The sequence below is a fragment of the Bos javanicus genome, chromosome X (assembly GCF_032452875.1).
Source record: "Bos javanicus breed banteng chromosome X, ARS-OSU_banteng_1.0, whole genome shotgun sequence".
NCBI lineage: Eukaryota > Metazoa > Chordata > Mammalia > Artiodactyla > Bovidae > Bos > Bos javanicus.
The window spans coordinates 57,020,112-57,040,926 of record NC_083897.1 but is presented as its reverse complement, the minus strand read 5'-3'; the positions used below and the strand labels follow the sequence as shown (position 1 = coordinate 57,040,926).

The 20,815-nt window shown below is 39.6% G+C and overlaps 1 protein-coding gene across 2 annotated transcripts in view; it reads right to left on the bottom strand.

Annotated features, from left to right (window-relative positions):
* The window catches only part of RADX (RPA1 related single stranded DNA binding protein, X-linked), a 96,765-nt gene that overhangs the window by 31,207 nt on the left and 44,743 nt on the right, over positions 1-20,815 (bottom strand). For both annotated transcript variants that reach the window (XM_061409345.1, XM_061409344.1), the window contains exons 10-11: positions 19,291-19,463; positions 124-197 (exon numbers count right to left, since the gene is read on the bottom strand). In XM_061409345.1, coding sequence (XP_061265329.1) covers positions 124-197; positions 19,291-19,463 — 247 coding nt within the window. The remainder of the gene's footprint in view (positions 1-123; positions 198-19,290; positions 19,464-20,815) is intronic.

Below are 20,815 nucleotides of genomic sequence, written 5' to 3'. Positions count from 1 at the left end.
TTATATTATGCCAGTGGCAGGCACAACCCAAAAATGCACAATCAAATCAAACAGCAGTATGTATATAATAATAGTGTTCCACAAAGTCTTCATAAAATCATTATCATTATCAAACCAACATACAGTCGGAGGAGCTTGGCACGCTTGGTTTACTTTCTTTTGTTTGTGAAGAAGTTTCTGGTTGAGGTACAGGAATTCTGCAAAAGATTAAAAAAAGATAACAGTTATAAAAACAGACTTTAATGGGAAAACTGTTTCCATTTGGAATTTATTCTAATCCAATACAATTAGAAAATTTATAGGTTTAGTTTCTTGAAAGTAATGCATTAGAAATGTAAGGAAAACACATTCAAATTCTGAACAAATATCCATACTAACATAATTCAAATACTGAAACAGCGTTATATGTTTTTTTAAGGAGTATTACACAAAAGAAAGTATTCAACTTTTATTAAATTAGTTGACACTAAAGATGGATATATATATATTTCATTCCCTACAATATAAATTAAATTATTCAGTGGCCTCCTTTCATATTTGCTTTGTTCAAATATTCTGGAAAACAAACTGCCTTAACTCTCCAACCTCATTTCAGAGTTTTCTATAAGCCTCATGCTGCTTCAAAACATCACGTTTTTCCTTCAGCCAGAAAAACCTTATTCCCCCTTTCCTTTGCCTGGTTAACTCTTATTCAGCCTTCAAAATTTAGTTCGTAGCATTATTTTCTATAAGAAGCCATCCTTGATCTCTACTCAAGGTTCACTAATCTTTATTTATGCTGTAATAGCTCTAAGAATAAATATTATCATACCACTCACCACATGATATTAAAATTACTGGCTTTTCAGTTTATTTCCTCTACCAGATTCTACTTGCTCTACAAAAACATAGACTTTATCTATTTTTGTATCTCCACAGAATAGCCACTCAATAATTGTTTATTGAAAGAAAAATAAGTGAAAAGGAAGCATCTTATTTTGAAGCTGATGAGAGAAACTTGCACTTATAACAAAGACCTCCTTCTTAAAAACTTTCAGTAAATTTCTATGATGAGTATTTTCTGCTGTTGTAGTTCCAAAACTAAAAGCATAAAGCAAAACAGAAGTGCCATGTTGTAGAATACTGCATCACACTGCTCAGCTTACTTAAGCAATAGAAATGTCTGTTACAATAACAGTATTCTTCATTTTATGAATGAGTTCTTAATGAATGCAAAGAACAAGCTTTCATGAAGGAAGACTTCATTTAAAGAACTCCAGGAAATAAAACACGTTTTATAGTTGTAATTAAAACTTTTTTCTGAATATCAAAAAATGGTTTATTTCTAAAAATTAATAAACTGATAACATCAGCTCTCAGATATATTTAAATAAATAAAAATTTTTAGTTAGATTACATGTATTTTGAGATCATTAAACAGTATGTGTATACTTTTAAATAGGGTCTTCCCGGGTGGCACAGTGGTAAAGAGTCTGCCTGCCAATGCAGGAGATGTGAGTTTGATCCCTGGGTCGAGAAGATACCCTGGAGTAGGAAATGACAACCCACTCTAGTATTCTTGCTTGGAAAATTCCATGGACAGAGGAGCTTGGCAGGCTACAGTCCATGGAGTTGCAGAGTCAGACATGACTGAACAATCGAGCACATACAGCAGCATATACTTTAAAATACATGGTGTTATAAAGTGATTTTTTTCATCTGAAACAAATTAGAAGTAGTTTTCCAAATTCTGACAGCATCATTATATTGTATAGAATTTTTTTAAGTGGCTTAGGAAAGTTTTATCGAAACATACAATTATTCATTTGTATGCCTTAAGTGTCTTAAAGGTGACGGCCTAAATGACAGAAGTGGAGATACCAATGTCTATGGGTACCAACTGAGGAAACTGAAAAAAAGAGATGAAAACTTAAAGCATAAGAAATATAACAGGATGCCTGAGGAAAGAAAGGGAACAGATGGCTAAGACAATAATGTTAAATATGGTGGATAGTAGCTGAATAGTATAAAAATTATGTCAGAGGCAATAAGCTGCACTCTTCATCAACTTATTGGCCTTAGATAAAAGTCATATAGATTGTATAGTATGCCATGCCCTCATTGATATAACAGTATTATAATTAATATTGTAGTCTTTCCTGTGGTCTTCCCCAGTGGCTCAGTGATAAAGAATCACCTGCCAGTGCAGGAGACATGGGTTCAACCCCTGGGTCAGGAAGATTCCCTGGAGAAGGCAATGGCAATCCACTGCAGTATCCTTGCCTGGAAAATCTCACGGACAGAGGAGGGTGGCAAAGATTTGGACATAACTGAGCACGCATGCACAACAAAAGTCATTCCAATAGTGCCTTCTCCTTTCTCATGGGACACTGATAATGATTTTTAAGGATTCACATAACCTTGATATGGTGTACTTTCTTGCTTTATGAAGTAAATACAACCAAGAGAACACAAATAAGTTTTAACATCCCATTTATTATGTTTTATTTCTCAGTGCTAAATTTTGAATGAGTTGATATACTTTGACTACATTTTACTATCTAGTAGAGAGCACCATGGGTCACTAGCTCCCATGTTCATTGATACAACCTCTTAAATGGTCATATTTATTACTACCATAAATTGTACCAGTGGAAACAGACCAATGGGTAATACAGACACTGGAGTCAGCAAGCCAGGAATTAAAATACAACAATGTGCCAGAAGAGTGGCATGCCCAGGTTCCACAAGTAGAGTGCACAGAAGCTCCATGTTTCTTCTCAGACCTTTCTCTATGTGTCTCTTCATTTGGCTCTTCCTGATCTGTAACCTTTACAATAAAACTGTGATTTTAAGTATAGTATTTTTCATTCTAGTGAGCTACTGACTCTGAGCGGGTCATGGGAACTCCTGAATTTGTAGCCAGTTGATTGGAAGTGAGGGGGACCTGGGGACCAGCTGAACTGTAGCCATTAGCACCTGAGCTAAGGTCAATCTTGAGCAGGATTAAGCCCTTAAGAATCTGATGTTAAGTCTGGTTATTAGTATTAAAACTGAATCACAGTATGGCTAGTTGGGTTGGAAACCCCACAAGAGCTCAATGAACCTAACTGATAGGTTTAACAGCACACAGGACATAGTTAAAGAGTAAATGGAGTGACAGGTCCAAACTGAAACACAGAATCAAAAATAGAAATGAAATATGTATATGAGTAAAAAATGCAGTGTAAGAAACTTGTTGGTCAGTCAGAAGTGCTAATATATATGAAGTATGAATCATGGAAAAAAAGGAAATAATGAGGAAGAAAACATTTGAAGAAATATGGCAGATGGTTTTCCAAAACTGATGAAAGATATGAATAAACAGATTCAAGAAGCTTCGTAACCTCAAAGCAGTATAAAACAAAGAGAACCACTCCTTGGCACATCACATACAAACAGTTGAAAATCAAAATGAAAATCTTAAAAGCACTCACAGTAAAAAGATACAGTATCTTTGAATGAACAATCAGAAGGCATTAGTCTGATTCTTAATAGAAACAATGAAAGCAATAAAACAGTAGTTTCAGATTTCAAAAAAATAAACCTGCAACCAACTGAAAATATCCTTTTAGAAGTAAAAGTGAAATAAAGATGTTTTTAAACAAGCAAAAATAGAGACTATATCATCAGCAAGCTGTATTGAAATAAATGCTGAGAGGAATTCTTCATTCAGAAGGAAAATGATCCCAAAGAGAAGCATGGAAATATAAGTAGGAATGAAGAGAACTTAAAAGAAAACTGTGGTTAAATATAAAAAAATACTAACCATATAAGAAAAACAATATTAACAATGTCTCTTAGAATTTAAAATATATGTAGAATTAAAATATAAAGCAAAAGTAATGAAAATGGAGATAAATGGAATTATCCTAAAGATCTAGCATTATCAGGAAATGGTAAAATTATTAGCATTTATTTATTTACTTATTTTATTTATCTTTGGCTGTGCTGGGTCTTCGTTGCAGTGGGGGCTTTTCTCTAGTGGCGGCAAGCGGGAACTACTCTCCAGTTGTGGAGCGTGGGCTTCTCATTGTGGTGGCTTCTCTAGTTACAAGGCACAGGGTCTAGGGCACATGGGCTTCAGTACTTGTGGCTTGCGGGCTCTAGAGCACAGGCTTAATAGTTGTGGCACAGGCTTAGTTGCTCTGTGGCATGTGGGATCTTCCCGGACCAGGGATCAAACCTGTGTCTCCTGCACTGTAAGATTTTTTTTTTTTTTTTTTTTACCACTAAGCCACTAGGGAAGCTCTAAATAATTTGTATTTATCTACAATAAGTCAAGTGTTTAGGCTGTAATTAACAGAGTAACTACTGAAGAACATATATCAAATTAAAAGAGGGAAAATTGAATAATGAAAACTATTTGATTAAACAAATAGTATAAAAATTGATATAAGCCCAAAGTACAGGTCTCCATCAACTTATGATGGGGTTAAGTCCTGATAAACCCACTATAAGTTGAAAATATAGTAACTTGAGAATGAATTTAATACACTTAACCTACCCAATATCATAGCTTAGCCTAACCCACCTTAAACATGCTCAGAACATTTTCAATACCCTACAGTTTGGCAAAATCACCTAACACAAAACCAAATTTATAATAAAGTATTGTATATCTCATGTGATTTATTGAATGCCATGCTAAAAGTGAAAATCAGAATGGCTGTCTGGGTACAGAATGATTATAAGTATATCAGTTCTTTACCCTTGTGACTGCATATTTGATTGGGAGGTGTGGCTCACTGCCACTGCCTTTATCATGAGAGTATAGTACTGCATACCACTAGCCCAAGAAAAGATCAAAATTCAGAATTTAAAGTATGTTTTCTACTGAATTTGTATTGCTTTCACACCATCATAAAGTTTAAAAATAGTAAATTGAAACATAAATTGGGGACTGTATCATTAGTTTCATTAAAACTGAACAGAGTGATATCAGCATCAAGGCAAAGGAAGATGCTCTCTTTGTCTCTCTCCTATCTACAACCAGTAAAACATCCACAACTCAACAAAAGTGCTTCTGCCCAACATACCAGAGCAGTGGAGATTTCAACATAGCTGTATATCTAAAGGTGGGTGGACTAGACTTATAGAGTATGTGGAATTTGGGGAACAGTGGAGTTGGTGCCTGTAATCCTGGTCCCCCAAGCCATGGCAGCTGAACTTGCAGTCCTGGAGAACTCGGTGGCAACAAGGTAAGCAGTGGATACAACTCCGGCCTCCTGGCTACAGCGGTGCCCAACAGCCACAGATTAACTGGATGGCAGTGGTAGTAGGGTCTGGGACCTTGCCTCTCTAGCCATGGAGGTACCCATGATTCTGACCTCTCCCCTCGCTTACAGCCGCAGAGTCCTCATCCGACAACGCTGAACATGGCCAGGGTTCCTGTGCCACCTGTGCCACCCCAACCTGCAGTGGGAAAGTCTGCACCTCAGGAAATCCTAGACATGGTAGAACTGTCCACCATCCTGGTGCCCCAGGTAGTGACACCAGCCACACCACCAGCAGCATAGCACCAATGACCCTGGAAGCATAAGCAGTAACAACAAAGGCACTGGGAGATACCTCTGATGGAGGTGGTTAAGACTGGCAAGTGCTGACTGTTAAATATAACCAGAGGCAGTGCAGGTAAGAGAAGCCAAAAACTTGTGCTATAGCACCACCTACTGGAAGATAAAAGAAAGGCCTAATCTGTTGAATCGGAGAAGGCAATGGCACCCCACTCCAGTACTCTTGCCTGGAAAATCCCATAGACGGAGGAGCCTGGTGGGCCGCAGTCCATGGGGTTGCTAAGAGTCGGGCAGTCCATGGGGTTACTAAGAGTTGGGCACGACTGAGCGACTTCACTTTCACTTTTCACTTTCATGCATTGGAGAAGGAAATGGCAACCCACTCCAGTGTTCTTGCCTGGAGAATCCCAGGGACAGGGGAGCCTGGTGGGCTGCTGTCTCTGGGGTCGCACAGAGTCGGACACGACTGAAGTGACTTAGCAGCAGCAATCTGTTGAATTATCAGAAACAAAAAGTTTTACCTAGAAATGAAAGGGGCTTCCCTGGTCACTCAATGGTAAAGAATCTGCCTGCAATGCAGGGGATACAGGTTTGATCCCTGGGTTAGGAAGATTCCCTGGAGAAGGAAATGGCAACCTATTCCAGTATTCTTGCCTGGGAAATCCCATGGACAGAGGAACCTGGAGGGCTACAGTCCACAGGGTCTCAAAAGAGCCGGACACGACTTAGCAACTAAAACAACAACAAAAAAAAGAAGAAAGGTTTCTGCCACTTGAAATGGGCCAGCAGAGTAACACCTCATTAAGCACCATGAAAAACCACAGTAACACTGCACCACAAAAAGAAAATGACAATTCTCCAGAAACCAAAATTAAAAATCACAGAATATTGTGATCTAACTGATAAGAGAATTCAAAATAGCTATCATAAAATTCAATGAGCTACAAGATAAATCAGGATACCAATTAGTTCAGGTATAAAATTAATAAACACAAGGAATACTTTACCAAAGACACCGAAAGTAAAATGAAACAATCAGAAATTCTGGAGCTAAAGAACTTAATAAATGAGTTGAAGAATGCATTACAAAACACTGGAAATAGAGCAGACCATACGGAAGAGAGAATTAGTGAGCGTGAAGACAGAAATAGATGATACAAGGAGAAAAGAGAATTGAAATATTTTTTAAAGTGAGTAAGTGCAAAGAAAGCTAGCTGACTCTTTTAAGAAGGGCAGTATTAGGGTAATGGATATCCCAAAAGGAAAAGAGAGGGAGAAAGGAGCAAGGAGAAGAAAGAAATAATAGCTGAGAATTTCCCAAGTCTGCAGAAGGAACTATATACAAGTCCATGAAGCTAGGAGAACTGTTGCCTCAATGCAAAAAGATCTTCTGCAAAATGCATTGTACCAAAGTTGTCTTCATAAGTCAGTGACACAGAAAGAATTTCAAAGGCAGGGTAAAAAGGATGGTAACCTACAAAGGAACCTACATTAGGCTATCAACAGATTTCTTAGCAGAAACTCTACAGGTCAGGAGGGAGTGGAATTGACATTCTCAAAATACTGAAAGATAAAAACTGTCACCCAAGAATACTCTATCCAGCAAAGTAATCATTCAGATATGAATGGGAAATAAAGAGTTTCTCAGACAAACAAAAGCTATGCCTTACAAAAAATGCTGAGAAGACTTCTTCTACCAGAAACAAAAAGGCAAAAAAGTTCATGAAAGTTTGAGTAAGGTAATAGACAGAATCATAAAACTGTAACTACATCAAAATAGGCTTTTTAACATTTTATTATAGCATAAATGTTAAAGCAGAAAAGAGGGAAACATAACTATAGCTACTTCAATTTGGTAACAAATTCACAACATAAAGAAAGATGTTTTGTTTTGAGAAACAAAAACATGAACAAGAATGGGGAAAAGGACATAACCTATATAGGCAAATGAAGATAAGATGCTATCAACAGAAAAAGGACTAGTTTATCTGTGAGATGTTGTATACAAACCTTATGGTAACCATAAAACATAAATCTAAAGCAGAAAATTTTCTGGTGGCTCAGTGGTAAAGAATTTGTCTGCCAAGAAGGAGATGAGGGTTTGATCCCTGGGTTGAGAAGAAATCCCTGGAGAAGTAAATGGCAACCCACTCCAGTATTCTTGCCTGGGAAATCCCATGGACAGAAGAGCTTGGTGGGCTACAGTTGGTAGGGATGCCAAGAGTCAGACATGACTTAGCAACTTAACAACAAGCAGAGACACCAAACAAAAGAAAAAAAAAGGCAGGAGGGCTTCCCTGGTGGTCTGGTGGTTAAGAATCTGTCCTGCAATGCAGGGGATACTGATTCAATCCCTGGGGCAAGAGGATCCCACATGCGATGAAGCAATTGAGCTTGTGCCCAACAACTACTGAGGCTGTGCTCAAGAGCCTGTGAGCCAAAGTTACTGAGTCCATACACTGCAACTACTGAAGCCAGCACACCTATAGTCTGTGCCCTGCAACATGAGAGACCACCAAAATGAGAGTCCATACCACAACAAAGAGTGGCCCCCACTAGCCAAACTAGCGAAAGCCCAAGTTCAGCAATGAAGACCCACCAAAGCCAAAAACAAGAGGAAGAAACTGAGAAAAATATCAGAGAAAACCATGAAACCAAATGGTAGATCAAAAAAGAATGAAAAAGAAATAATGGAGATACAGAGCAACTAATTAGAACTGGACATGGAACAATGGACTGGTTCAAAATTGGGAAAGGAGTATGTCAAGGCTGTATATTGTCACCTTGCTTATTTAACTTATATGCAGAGTTGCTGCTGCTGCTGCTAAGTCGCTTCAGTCGTGTCCAACTCTGTGCGACGCCATAGACGGCAGCCCACCAGGCTCTCCTGTCCCTGGGATTCTCCAGGCAAGAGCACTGGAGTGGGTTGCCATTTCCTCCTCTAGTGCATGAAAGTGAAAAGTGAAAGTGAAGTCGCCCAGTCGTGTCCGACTCTTAGCGACCCCATGGACTGCAGCCTACCAGGATCCTCCATCCATGGGATTTTCCAGGCAAGAGTACTGGAGTGGGTTGCCTTTGCCTTCTCCGATATGCAGAGTACATCATGTACAAAGAGGAGCTGGGTGAAGCTCAAGCTGGAATCAAGATAGCTGGAAGAAATATCAATAAACTCAGATATTGCAGATGACACCCCCCCCTTATGGCAGAAATCGAAGAAGAACTAAAGAGACTCTTGATGAAAGTGAAAGAGGAGAGTGAAAAAGCTGGCTTAAAACTCAACATGCAAAAAAACTAAGATCATGGCATCTGGTTCCATCACTTCATGGCAAATAGATGGGGAAAAATGGAAACAGTGACACTTTATTTTCTTGGGCTCCAAAATCATTGTGGATGGCTACTGTAGCCCTGAAATTAAAAGATGCTTGCTCCTTGGAAGAAAAGCTATGACAAACCTAGACAGCATATTAAAAAGTAGAGGCATCACTTTGCCAACAAAGGTCCATCTAGTCAAAGCTATGTACGGTTTTCTAGTAGTCATGTATGGATGTGAGAGTTGGACTATAAAGAAGGCTGGGTGCCAAAGAATTGATGCTTTCGAGCTGTGGCGCTGGAGAAGAGTCTTGAGAGTCCCTTAGAGATCAAATCAGTCACTCCTAAAGGAAATCAACCCTGAATATTCATTGGAAGGACTGACGCTGAAGCTGAACCTCCAACACTTTGGTCACCTGATGCAAAGAGCTGACTCATTCGAAAAGCCCCTGATGCTGGGAAAGATTGAGGGCAGGAGAAGGGGGTGACAGAGGATGAAATGGTTGGATGACACTAAATGGACATGGGGAGAAGGAACTGGCAACCCACTCCAGTATTCTTGCCTGGAGAACCCTGTGGACAGAAGAGCCTGGTGGGCTGCTGTCCATAGAGTTGCATAGAGTTGGACATGACTGAAGCAACTTAGCATGCATGCATGCATTGGAGAAGGAAATGGCAACCCACTCCAGTATTCTTGCCTGGAGAATCCCAGGGAAGGGAGAGCTGGTGGGCTGCTGTCTGAGAGGTTGCACAGACTTGGACACGACTGAAGCAACTTAGCAGCAGCAGCAGCAATGGACATGAGTTTGAGCAAACTCCAGGAGGTAGTGAAGGACACAGAAGCCTAGCGTGCTGCAGTCCATTGGGCCACAAAGAGACAGGACTGAGCGACTGAACAACAACAGAGCAACCAGAAAACAGAAGATAAGATGGCAGTAACTAAATCCTCATCTATCGATAATCACTCTAAATGTAAATGGATTGAATTCACCAATCAAAAGATACAGTGGCTGGATGGATTAAAAAGCATGGCTGGATGGATTAAAAAGCAAGACACAGGAGGCGGTCCTAAGATGGTGGAGGAATAGGATGGGGAGACCACTTTGTCCCCCACAAATTCATCAAAAGAACATTTAAACGCTGAGTAAATTCCACAAAACAACTTCTGAATGCTGGCAGAGGACATCAGGCACCCAGAAAAGCAGCCCATTATCTTCAAAAGGAGGTAGGAAAAAATATAAAAGACAAAAAGAGAGACAAAGAGGTAGGGACGGAGCTCCGTCCCAGGAAGGGAGTCTTAAAAAAGAGAGAAGTTTCCAAACACCAGGAAACACTCTCACTGCCGAGTCTGTGGCGAGCCTTGGAACCACAGAGGGCAACATGACCAGGAGGAAAAATAAATTAATAATTAAAACCCACAGATTACATGCCCAATGGTAACTCCCCCAGCAGTGAAGCAGCACAGACACCTGCATCCGCCACTAGCAAGTTGGGGCTAGGCAGGGAGGCGTGGGCTGCAATGCTTAGAGTAAGGACCGGGCCTGAATGCCCTGAGGGCAATCTGAGGGAACTAACTTGGGATAGCAAACCAGACCGGGGGATAGCTACCACGCGAAAAGCCCTAACCTAAGACACAGCCAGGCCTGCTCACAGAACAAAGGACTGACGAGAGCTACATGAAAAGCCCTAACTTAAGACACCATCAGGCCCCCACACAGAACAAAGGACTGAGCAGAGCTAGCCGGCTGCAGACCATCCCCCTCTGCTGACAGGCAGCCAGAGCCAGAAGGGGGCAATAGCGGCCCCAGAGAGGCATTATCTACCAAACTGCAAGCAGGCTTTGTTGCTGACTAAGATTTCTTGGGATTCTGGACGGTCAACATCTGCCTGAGAAGGTGTGCCGGTAGTACACCCAGAAAACTGAGCAGCAGGGATGGGGGAGGTGATAAGTTGCAGCGACCGTGCTTACCAAACACCTGATCACCTGAGCTGCTCAGACCTGGGAAGGGCACAAAACGCAGGCCCAACTGAGTCTGCACTCTGAGGACTACCCAAGTGCCTGAACCTGAGCGGCTTAGACCTGGGAGGTACTTGCAGCCCAGGGCCGGCCTCAGACGGTTCCCAGCAGAGCAACCTAGAGCTTGAGCAGTGTGAGCAGGGAGGGCACATGCACTGTGAGCAGGGGGCAGGCTCAGTGTGGCTGAGGCACTGCGAGCACACGCCAGTGTTATTTGTTTGCAGCGTCTCTCCCTCCCCAGCGCGACTGAAAAAGTGAGCCTAAAATAGTGTCCACCATGGCTCCCTTGTGTCATAGAGGAAATCAGACACTGAAGAGACCACCAAACAGAAGGAGCTAAAACATAGGGAACCACAGTGGAAGTGACAGGTGCAACAGATTAAAACCCTGTCGTTAGTACTGACTACATAGGAAGAGGCCTATAGACCTTGAGAAGTACAAGCTGGACCAAGGAACTATCCGAAAATGAATTGACCCCACACTGCCCACAACACCAGCAGAGAAAGTCCTAGATATATTTTACTATCATTCTTTTTTTTTTTAATTTTTTTAATTTTTAAGTCCTCTATTACTCCTTTAATTTTCATTTTTATAACCTACTATTACTTTGCAAAAAAAGAGACCCTATTTTTAAAAGCAAACTTCATATATATATACTTTTTATAATTTTTGTGACTTTTTCTTCTTCTCTTTAATATGATATTTTTGAAAATCCAACCTCTACTCTAGATTTTTAATCTTTGCCTTTTGGTATTGGTAATCAATTTTGTACCTTTAAGAACCCAATCTTCAGTACCCATTTTTACTTGGGAGCGAGATTACTGGCTTGACTGTTATCTCCCGCTTTGCACTCTCCTTTTTCTCCACCGGGTCACCTCTATCTCCTCCCTCTCCCTTCTCTTCTCTACTCAACTTTGTGAATCTCTTTGTGTGTTCCAGATGGTAGAGAACACTTAGGGAACTGATTACTTGCTGGATCTGTCTCTCTCCTTTTATTCCCCCCTTTATCCTCCTGGACACCTCTATCTCCTTCCTCCCTCTTCTCTTCTCTGTATAACTCCATGAACATCTTTGAGCGGTCCAGACTGTGGAGCGCACGTAAGGAAGTGATTACTGCCTAGCTTGCTCTCTCTTCTTTTGATTCCACCTCATCTCATTCGGGTCACCTCTAACTCCCTCCTTATGGGAGGAGTTGGAATGGGCAACTTGGGCAAAATGGGCAACTTGGAAGAAATGGACAAATTCTTAGAAAAGTACAACTTTCCAAAACTGGAGCAGGAAGAAATAGAAAATCTTAACAGACCCATCACAAGCACGGAAATTGAAACAGTAATCGGAAATCTTCCAGCAAACAAAAGCCCAGGTCCAGACGGCTTCACAGCTGAATTCTACCAAAAATTTAGAGACGAGCTAACACCTATCCTACTCAAACTCTTCCAGAAAATTGCAGAGGAAGGTAAACTTCCAAACTCATTCTATGAGGCCACCATCACCCTAATACCAAAACCTGACAAAGATGCCACAAAAAAAGAAAACTACAGGCCAGTATCACTGATGAACATAGATGCAAAAATCCTTAACAAAACTCTAGTAATCAGAATCCAACAGCATATTAAAAAGATCATACACCATGACCAAATGGGCTTTATCCCAGGGATGCAGGAATTCTTCACTATCTGCACATCAATCAATGTAATACACCATATTAACAAATTGAAAAATAAAAGCCATATGATCATCTCAATAGATGCAGAGAAAGCCTTTGACAAAATTCAACATCCATTTATGATAAAATCTCCCCAGAAAGCAGGAATAGAAGGAACATACCTTAACTTAATAAAAGCTATATATGACAAACCCACAGCAAACATTATCCTCAATGGTGAAAAACTGAAAGCATTTCTGCTAAAGTCAGGAACAAGACAAGGGTGCCCACTCTCACCACTACTACTCAACATAGTTTTGGAAGTTTTGGCCACAGCAATCAGAGCAGAGAAAGAAATAAAAGGAATCCAGATTGGAAAAGAAGAAGTAAATCTCTCACTGTTCGGAGATGACATGATCCTCTACATAGGAAACCCTAAAGACTCCACCAGAAAATTACTAGAGCTAATCAATGAATATAGTAAAGTTGCAGGATATAAAATCAACACACAGAAATCCCTTGCATGCCTATACACTAATAATGAGAAAATAGAAAGAGAAATTAAGGAAACAATTCCATTCACCATTGCAACTAAAGGAATAAAATACTTAGGAATATATCAACCTAAAGAAATTAAAGACCTATATATAGAAAACTATAAAACACTGGTGAAAGAAATCAAAGAGGACACTAATAGATGGAGAAATATACCATGTTCATGGATCAGGAAAATGAGTATACTACCCAAAACAATCTATAGATTCAATGCAATCCCTATCAAGCTACCAACAGTATTTTTCACAGAGCTAGAACAAATAATTTCACAATTTGTATGGAAATAAAAAAAAAAACTCAAATAGCCAAAGCAATCTTGAGAACTAAGAATGGAACTGGAGGAGTCAACCTGCCTGACTTCAGGCTCTACTACAAAGCCACAGTCATCAAGACAGTATGGTACTGGCACAAAGACAGAAATATAGATCAATGGAACAAAATACAAAGCCCAGAGATAAATCCACGCGCCTATGGCCACCTTATCTTTGACAAAGGAGGCAAAAATATACAATGGAGAAAAGAATCTCTTTAACAAGTGGTGCTGGGAAAACTGGTCGACCACTTGTAAAAGAATGAAAGTAGAACACTTTCTAACACCATGCACAAAAATAAACTCAAAATGGATTAAAGATCTAAATGTAAGACCAGAAACTATAAAACTCCTAAAGGAGAACATAGGCAAAACACTATCCGACATAAATCACAGCAGGATCCTCTATGACCCACCTCCCAGGATAGTGGAAATAAAAGCAAAAATAAACAAATGGGACCTAATTAAAATTGAAAGCTTCTGCACAAAAAAGGAAACTCTAAGCAAGCTGAAAAGAGAGCCTTCAGAATGGGAGAAAATGATAGCAAATGAAGCAACTGACAAAGAACTAATCTCAAAAACATACAAGCAACTCCTGCAGCTCAATTCCAGAAAAATAAACGACCCAATCAAAAAGTGGGCCAAAGAACTAAACAGACATTTCTCCAAAGAAGACATACAGATGGCTAACAAACACATGAAAAGATGCTCAACATCACTCATTATCAGAGAAATGCAACTCAAAACCACAATGAGGTACCATTTCATGCCAGTCATAATGGCTGCTATCCAAAAGTCTACAAGCAATAAATGCTGGAGAGGGTGTGGAGAAAAGGGAACCCTCTTACACTGTTGGTGGGAATGCAAACTAGTACAGCCACCACGGAGAACCATGTGGGGGTTCCTTAAAAAACTGGAAACAGAACTGCCTTATGACCCAGCAGTCCCACTACTGGGCATACACACTGAGGAAACCAGAATTGAAAGAGACATGTGTACCCAAATGTTCATCGCAGCACTGTTTATAATAGCCAGGACATGGAAGCCACCTAGATGTCTATCAGGAGATGAATGGATAAGAAAGCTGTGGTACATATACACAATGGAGTATTACTCAGCCATTAAAAAGAATACATTTGAATCAGTTCTAATGATGTGGATGAAACTGGAGCCTATTATACAGAGTGAAGTAAGCCAGAAAGAAAAACACCAATACAGTATACTAACACATATATATGGAATTTAGAAAGATGGTAACGATAGCCCTGTATGTGAGACAGCAAAAGAGACAGAGATGTATGAACAGTCTTTTGGACTCTTTGGGAGAGGGAGAGGGTGGGATGATTTGGGAGAACGGTATTGAAACATGTATAATATCATACATGAAACAAATCACCAGTCCAGGTTCGATGCATGATACAGGATGCTTGGGGCTGGTGCACTCGGATGACCCAGAGGGATGGTACAGGCAGGAAGGTGGGAGTGGGGTTCAGGATGGGGAACATGTGTATACCCGTGGCGGATTCATGTTGATGTATGGCAAAACCAATACAATATTGTAAAGTAATTAGCCTCCAATTAAAATAAATAAGTTTATATTAAAAAAAGCAAGACACAATTATTTGTTGTATCCAGGAGACTCATCTCAACTCTAAAAAGAGAAATATAAGGTGAAAATGAAGGCATGCAAGATGATGCTTCAAGCAAAATGCAGACAAAAGAAAGCAGGTGTAGCCATACTTATATCAGACAAAATAGACTTCATTCCCAAAATTGGACAAGTTAGAAGAAATGGACAGATTTTAGAATCATACAAGCTTCAATGACTGAAAATCTGAGTAGACTGAACACTAGTATAGCGATCAGTTAAATGATCAAACAGTAATAAAAAACCACCCCCAAACCAAAACTCCAGGACCAGACAGCTTCATAGGTGAATTCTACCAGACATCCATAGATGATTTAATACCTTTTAAAATTCTTCCAAAAAATTGAAGGGAATGCTTCCTAATTTAAAATGTCCATATCACCTAAAGCAATCTACAGATTCACTACAATTCCTATAAAAATCCCAAAGACATTTTTCCCAGAAATAGAACAAAAAATTCAAAAATTTATTTGGAACCACAGTAGACCCCAAATAACCAAAGCAATCATGAGAACAAAACTGGAGGTATCATACTTCCTGATTTCACACTATATACACAGCTATAATAATCAAAACAGTATGGTATTGGCAGAAAAACTGACACATAAATCAATGAAACAGAACTGAGATCTCAGAAATAAACTCATACATATATGAACAACTTATTTATAACAAGGGAACAAAGAACATAGAGTGGTGGGAGAAATCTCTTCAATAAATGGTATTGGGAAAACTGGACAGTCACATGCAAAAAAATGAAACTGGACCACTATCCCCAACCACACACAAAATTAACTCAAAATAGAGTAAAGACTTGAGTGTAGGTCCTGAGACTATAAAACTCATAGAAGAAAACATAGGCAGTATGATCTTTGACCTTGGTTTTAGAATTATCTTTATAGATAGGTCTCCTCAGGCAAGGGAAACAAAACCAAAAATAAACACAAATGTGACTACATTAAACTAAAAAGCTTCTGCACAGGAAAGAAAACCAGCAACAAAATGAAAAGACAACTTACCAAATAAGAGAAGGTATTTACGAATCATATATCCCATCAGGGGTTAAGATACATAATATATAAAACACTCATACAACTCAGCTTCAAAAAAATAAACAATCTGAATAAAAAATGAGCAGAGGACCTGAACAGACTTTTTCCCAAAGAAGTCATACAGATAGCAAACAAGGACAGGAAAAGATGTTCAACATCACTAATTATCAGGGAAATGCAAATGAACACCACAATGAGATTATCATCTCAAACCTTCACACCTGTCAGAACATCTATTATCAAAAAGATAGCAGGGACTTCTTTGGTGGTCCACTGGTTAAGACTCTGTGATTTCACTGCAGGGGGCACGGGTTTGATACCTGTTTGCAGAACTAAAACCCTGCAAGATGCATGGCATGGTCAAAAAATTTAAAAAATAGAAAAGATACATGCACCCCTATGATCACAACAGCAATATTGGTAACAGCCAAGATAATGGAAATAATCTAAGTGCTCATCAACAGATGGATAAAGATGTAATATATACAGTGGAATACTACTCAGCCATAAAAAGATGAAATCTTATCATTTGTAACAACATGGATGGACCCTGAGATTACCATACTAAGTGAAATAAGTCAGACTAGGAAAGACAAATACTATATGATCTCCCTTATATGTAGAATTAAAAAAAGACAAAAATGGTTATTTCCTTTTTGTAATTCCCTACTTTAAACTTACATTCAATTACTCCATGCTGAATATGGCAGATAAGAGCTTATGTTATGGGTTGAAGTATGCATCCTCAATATTCACATTGAAGTCCTAATCCCCATTACCTTGGAATTTGACCTTACTTAGATATAGGGTCATTGAAGGTGTAATTTAGTTAAGATGTGGTCATATTAGAGTAGAGTGGGCCCTTAATCCAATGACTGATGCCCTTACCACATGGGGAAATTTGGACACAGATTGGAGTGATGTTTATACAAGCCAAGGAAAGCCAGAGATGGCTAGCAAATCACCAGATGCTAGGGGTAAGGCATGGTGCAGACTTTCTCACAGCCCTCAAAAGGAATCCATTCTACTGACACTTTGATTTTGGACTTACAAAGCTGTGAAACAATAAATTTCTGTTGTATAAGTCAAACAGTTTGTGGTACTTTGTTATAGCAGCCCTAGAAAATTAATACAGATTTTGGTATCAGTAAGTGGTGTGCTGCTATAAAAAATACATAAAAAACATAGAAGTTGCTTTGGAATTGGGTATTAAGTGAAGGGGGCTTTCCCTGTGGCTAAGTAGTAAAGAATCCATGTACAATGCAGGAGATGCCAAGAGATGTGAGTTCATTCCCTAGGTTGGGAAGATTTTTGAGGTGCATAACATAAAAAGCCTAGAAAGCCCTGAAGAGAATGTTGGTAAAAATATGGATTTTGAAGGAGAATCTCTTGAGGGCTCTGAAAGAAAAGGAGTGGTAGAGAAAGTTTCCGCTGTCTAAGAGAATACATTCAGTGTCATGAACAGAACTAGAAATGTGAATGTAAAATGTGCTTCTGGTAAGGTTTCAGACAGAAACGTTATTGGAAACTGGGTGAAAGATAATCCTTGATACAAAGTGGCAGAGTATGTGGCCAAACTGTTCTGTTGGATGGAAAGTGAAACATCTGTAAGATGAACTTGTATATTTAGATGAAGAGATTTCTAAGCAAAGTGTTGAAGACACAGTCTGGTTTCTTCTTAATGCTTATAGTAAAATACAAGAAGGGAGAAGAGTTGAAAAGGAATTGTTAAGAAAAAAAAAAGAATCAAGGAATCCCCTGGAGGTCCAGCGGTTAGGGCTCCACACTTTCACTGCCAAGGGTCTGGGTTCAATCCCTGGGTGGGGAACTAAGATCCCACAAGCTGTGCAGCATGGCCAAAAAATAAAAAAATGACATAAAAATGAAAAAAAAAAGAACCATCAATACTTGAAAAATTATCAGCCTTTCATATTGGAAAACATATGAAAGCTTGCTTTGGGAAGCATACTAAGAACATTGCTAGATAACCATATGCCCAAGAGATTACGACTTGTGGATCCAGTCAACCAACTCAGTAGGCATGCTATTAGCTTCAACTGAAAGGAACATAAGTGGGAAGAAATGCAGGAATGCAATGCCATTGGACTTCTGGGATTCTACAGTCAGGAAATGAGTTGACAGAGATATCTAGCTGTGATCAAGTATTATCCTTCAAGAAAATGGGAAAATGACCCTGAGAAGTGAGGCCATTTCCTCCGTTCTAGAAGGCAGGGACACCTCCTGAATTCCAGAAGCCAGGGCCACTTTCTCAGTTCCAGAGTGCAGGGCCACCACTCAGTGCCATGGGGGTAGGGCTGCCATCTCAGTGGGCCCAAAGGACACAGTACTCTGCCAGAGAGGATAATTCTGGGGCCTTAAAGCCAAATGGTATTTGCTTCACTAGGTTTCAAATTTGCCTGTGGCCCATAACCTCCTTTTTCTTCCCAATTTCTCCCTTTTGAAATGGGGAATACTTATCCTATGTCTGTCCCACCATTGTATTTTGGAAGGTAATAGTTTCATAGTTTCATAGGCTCACAGATGGAAAAGAATTTTGTTCCAGGATGAAACACCCTGCATCTCATCCATATAAGATTTATATGATATTTAGGAATGAGAGTTAATACTGGTATAGATTAAGACTTTGGGGGATGTTCTGATGGAGTGAATGTATTTTGTATGTGAGAAGGACATGAGTTTTTAGAGGGGCAGACTGTTATGGACTGAATTATGTTCCTGCCAAACACCACCCTGACTACCAATATGTAACCAATTACATGTTCAATGACCATAAAAATATGACATTATTTGGAAGTAGGGTCATTGAAGATGTAATCAGTTAAGATGAGTTCATACTAGAGTAGACTGGTACTCCAGAGTGGTTCCCTAATCCAATATGGCTGGTGTCCTTAAAGAAAAACTTGGACACATATACAGCCACAGGGAGAATGCCATGTGAAGACGAAGGCAGAGATTCAAGTGATAACTTCCATAAGCCAAGGAATGCTAAAGATTGCCACTAAACCACTAGCAGCTAAGGGAGATGCATGGAACAGATTCTTCCTCATAGCCTTCAGAGGGAACCCACCCTGCCTATACCTTGATCTTGGACTTTGGCAGCTGTAGAAAACTATACAACTTCCAGTAGCACTGCTCATTTTATACGATAGAAAAAATGAAAAAGCATATGCTATGTATATACTTAATACAAATGACTTACTGTTTGCCACTTGGAGTTTGTGTAATTCTTTTCTTCGGGACAGGGTTTGAACTTGCACATGCAGAATGACATTGAGATCTCCCAGAACCATCATCGTGATGACGTTTACCATCTTTTTCCTGACTTTGACTTTCTTTTCTAGCTGCTTCAGATGTTGAGGGTCGCTTAGCATTCTAAAAACAAAAATTTGAAGAAAACATTTTAAACTAATTCACAAGAATTATTTCTCTCTTAAAAGACTCTACACTTTTAGCATATCCATTTTTCGTAACTTGAGTTGTGACAAAACTTTGTAATCATAACAATGCTTTTATAAAGTTGATTTATCTTAATCTAACTGCTAGTAACATATTTCAAAAAGATAAACAAAAGTCTTTCTTATGTAACTGTAAAGTTGGATTAGATGCTTCTTTCCATAAGAATAGTAATCTTAGAAATAACTTTTAAAAACACAAACTCATGGAAAAAATTAATTTGTCTTGATTTTGCCTAGAGTTCAGAAGTGGCCTCTTCTACAGCATTTATCCTCCAAGAGTCATTGCTACTTCTTAATAAAATTTGGGTAGAACTGCCAAGTCTGACAATAGAGCTAAAAACTTCCAGTGGGAATGTACATATACTTTCGGCCTGGACATAAGGTAAGAAATGAATGTAGTCAAAAATACGACCTGGAAATCTAAATAAATGCTATCATGACAGGCTCATATTACATAGAAAGCAAAACCAAAATACCAAGTTTGGAGGGCCTAGGGAAATATCAGAGGCTGTGACTTTAGTCCAGACTGCTCCAAAATAAATGACATAAAAAGAAAACAAACTAAAAATGAAGCTTTTCCTTTTAGGTTTACATCATTAAGAGTTAATACATTTGAGTTCTGAATGAATTGTACAAGATATAATGCCGGGGAGGCGGTCCTAAGATGGTGGAGGAATAGGACAGGGAGACCACTCTCTCCCCAACAAATTCATCAAAAAACATTTAAACGCTTAGTAAATTCCACAAAACAACTTCTGAATGCCGGCAGAGGACATCAGGCACCCAGAAAAGCAGCCCAGTGTTTTCGAAAGGAGGTAGAAAAAAATATAAAAGACAAAAAGAGAGACAAAAGAGATAGGGATGGAGCTCCATCCCGGGAAGGGAGTGTTAAAAAGAGAGACATTTTCAAACACCAGGAAACACGCTCACTGCCGAGTCTGTGGCGAGCCTTGGAACCACAGAGGGCAACATGACCGGGAGGAAAAATAAATAAATAATTAAAACCCACAGATTACGTGCCCAACGGTAACTCCCCCAGTGGTGAAGCAGTGCAGACACCTGCATCCGCCATAGCAAGTTGGGGCTGGGCAGGGAGGCGCGGGCTGCATTGCTTAGAGTAAGGACCGGGCCTGAATGCCCCGAGGGCAATCTGAGGGACCTAACTGGGACAGCAAACCAGACTCGGGGATAGCTACCACGTGAAAAGCCCTAACCTAAGACACCGCCAGGCCCACTCACAGAACAAAGGACTGAACAGAGCTAGCCTGC